This window comes from Gavialis gangeticus, unplaced genomic scaffold (genome assembly GCF_001723915.1).
Source record: "Gavialis gangeticus isolate Ggan-Ray unplaced genomic scaffold, GavGan_comp1, whole genome shotgun sequence".
Lineage (NCBI taxonomy): Eukaryota > Metazoa > Chordata > Crocodylia > Gavialidae > Gavialis > Gavialis gangeticus.
In genome coordinates, this window is record NW_017728992.1 from 161,092,440 (window position 1) to 161,095,391 (window position 2,952).

The 2,952-nt window shown below is 64.5% G+C and overlaps 1 protein-coding gene across 3 annotated transcripts in view; it reads right to left on the reverse strand.

Annotated features, from left to right (window-relative positions):
* The window catches only part of LOC109305087 (cytochrome c oxidase subunit 6C-2), an 11,537-nt gene extending 11,083 nt beyond the window's left edge, over positions 1-454 (reverse strand). Inside the window, exons 1-2 of one of the 3 annotated variants that reach the window (XM_019527998.1) lie at positions 365-454; positions 109-230 (exon numbers count right to left, since the gene is read on the reverse strand). In XM_019527998.1, the coding sequence (XP_019383543.1) occupies positions 109-230; positions 365-431 (189 nt within the window). In that variant the 5' untranslated portion in view covers positions 432-454. Of the gene's footprint in view, positions 1-108; positions 337-364 lie in introns of those variants that run through there. The other 2 variants (XM_019527997.1, XM_019527999.1) reach the window with 2 other exon arrangements.
* Positions 455-2,952: the final 2,498 nt, after the last annotated feature.

The window sequence follows — 2,952 nt, forward strand, 5'->3', positions numbered from 1 at the left end:
GGGGGGGGGGGGGAAGAGGGGAGGGGGCGCAGGAAGGGCAAGGAGGGGGTCCGACCCGGGGAGAGGTACATACTCTCCCTACAGAAGCGCGGCCGCGGGGGGCCTCACCTTGTAGGCCGCGGCCGAGCCGGTGCTGAACAGGAAGGCGCCCACGACGTGGAAGCGGAGCCGCTTGCCCAAGAGCCCTCTCAGCTGCGGCTTGGGCAGCAGCGACGACATGGCAGCAGTGTCTAGGAGAAGCAGCCACAGGGACTCGTGAGGGGGCGCGGGGCTCGCCCCGGGGACAGGGGAAGGACCCACCGGGGAGGGCGAGGGGACGGGCAGGGGAACAGCCGGGGGGGGGAACGATACGCCTAGGCCTCACCTCCGAGCAACCTCAAGGTCCTTCCGCAGTTGGGGCGAGAGGCGGAAGAGGCGTCTCTGTGCCGCATGCGCAGTGCTTGCCTGGGCTACGGCAAGCGAGACGGCTCGAAATACGTGCGGCCGCATTCCGTCTCCTCTGGGGGCGGGGCTTCCTTGTGGGAGGCTAGTCTCAGCGGCGGGGCGGGGCGCTCAGCTTGCGGCGACGTCCTCCCCACCCCCCAAGGGCTGCCCCAGCCTGCGGGACGCTGTGTGCCCTTCCCCGGGGCGCGGCTGCGAGGGGGCACCTCGGGGCCAGGCAGGGCGGGCAGCGCTACACAGGCAGTTTGAGCCTTCTGCTGTACACACGCGCGCACAGAGTGTGTTCCAAGGCACGCACGCGCGCCCGCATTTTGTGTTCGAAGGCAAATTAGCCAAATCAGTTCCACGTCACTGAGCAGGACACAATGACTCCAAAAACCGCGTTGATTGAGCAGGCAGAACTTGGACATTCTAAACACTGCATATGGCGCTACCGCACCCGAGCATCCTCCATCCCAGACCTATCACCCTGCGACTTCAGAGACTCCCAAATCCATGGCAGGCATCCTCTGTGCAAGCCAAAGCCTGGAGGTCTTGGGGCTAGGATGCGAGTATCCTTCATCCCAGACTCATTAGTCCAGGACTTCAGGTGCTCCCTATGCGTGATGTTAGCCAACAAGAGGCTGAGCAGCGATTCTCAGCCGGGGAAACCTGCAGACCCTCCCAAGGGGCTGTGAAGCTGGGCAGCTGCAGCCCTGTGAGGTGCCCAAGCAAGATTCAAGAGCTAAACCCAGAGATTTCCACCAGGACCCCCTAGCCCCAATAGTGCCCGGCCCTGCTGCGCATGGCCTGGCCAAGGCCCTGCAGCAGGTGGTGCTCCCTTACACTCCTGTAGTCACAAGCTAAGTGAAAGAAGAACGGGCATTTTCTGAGGGGCCTGGAGTCTGAAAAAGCTGAGAAGTGCCACTTTCATGGCTGCCCTGACAATACCTTGTGGCCAAATACATTACCCATGAGCAATAACCACTCTCAGGCCCAGCACCCTGGTGGGTGGACAGTGTCCTTTCCTGGACCTTTTGCTGACTTGCTGCTCTGGGCAAGTCACATCACTGCAGGGGCAGATGGGGGGGGGGGGGTATAGTGCTGTAGGTGCACCCCTCTGATCTCTGCTCCAACCAAACTTTAAAAGTAACTGCCTTGGAGAGGCAGCAGCATTTCTATTCAGGCAATGCTGGGGGGGGCTGGGGTCAAATGACTTCATGGCTCATCATAATGTGCCTGATTCCTGAAAATCTCTCTTTACTCCATAGGGCTAGGGACAGAAGGGGCTGGAGCTGGGAGCCGGGGGCCAGGGGCTGGGGCCGGGGCCAGAGCCGGGGACCAGAGGCAGGGAGCAGGGGGCCAGAGGCTAGGGTCTGGAGCTGGGAGCGGGGGCTGAAGCCGGGGGCTGGTGGCAGGGGCCGGGGGCCAGGGGCTGGAGCTGGAGCCTGCCACGGGCTCCCCAGCTCTGGGAAAATGCTCCTCTCCCCTGCATCAGGGCTGGGGAGTGGAGCACTTCCCTGGAGCCGCCAGAGCCCACGCCAGCCTCCTGTGCCTCCATCCCTGCCTTGCCTCACCTTGGGGAGGAGCCACTGGCTCTGGGACACTGCTCCGCTACCTGGCCCTGACGCCACGTGCCTTCTCGCTCCCCGAGGCGATGCAGAGGAACGGAGCAGTGTCCCGGAGCCAGTGGAGCCTCAGTCGGGGCAGGCAGCAGCTCCTCCCCAAGGTGAGGCAAGGCAGGGATGGAGGCTGGGGCGGGGGGCTGGCGCGGGCTCCGCTGGCTCCGGGGCAGTGCTCCATGCCCCGGCCCTGATGCAGGGGAGCGAAGCACTTCCCCGGAGCTGGCGGAGTCCACGCCAGGCTCCCCCCCAGCCTCTTCTGGTGTGTGGCCTTGAAAAGGCTGTGCACGGCCACACGTTTAGTTGTGCAAAGCCATGCACGCCTGCACTTTAGAGGGAACCTTGCATACAGGGCTCACTGCTGGCAGAGCCCCTCCATGGTGAGGTGCAGCCCTAGTCTCCTGAGACCTAGCGCTGCCTGTGCCACATGTCGCGGGCCCAGCCCACCCAGCCAGGGGCATGCACCTTCGGGCAGTACTGGGCCACTCTTCTGTCACCTGGGGCTCCGGCACCACATGCAGGGGCCGCGCATTGGGCCAAGCCAGGTTCTGCCTCCATGAAGGCAGCCTGGCACTTGGAGGCAGGACCCAGCCCAGCCCGATGTGCAGCCCCTGCATATGGTGCTGGGATCCCAGGTGACAGCAAGAGCGGCCTGACCCTGCCTGAAAGCTCATGCCCCCAGGCCAGGCCAAGCCAGGCCCGCAACATGTGGTACAGGCAGTGCTGGGTGTCAGGCAGCTGGAGCCATGCCATGCCATAGGGGTGCTCTGCCAGCAGCAGGCCCTGAGCACCTGACAGCTGCTGCTGTGCAGGGGGGTACTGTGTGCCATGCAGGGGGTTGGCAGGGTAGCCACCACTCCTGAGCAGTCTCCCCCCCCACCCACAGTCCCCCCACACACAGTCCCCCCCC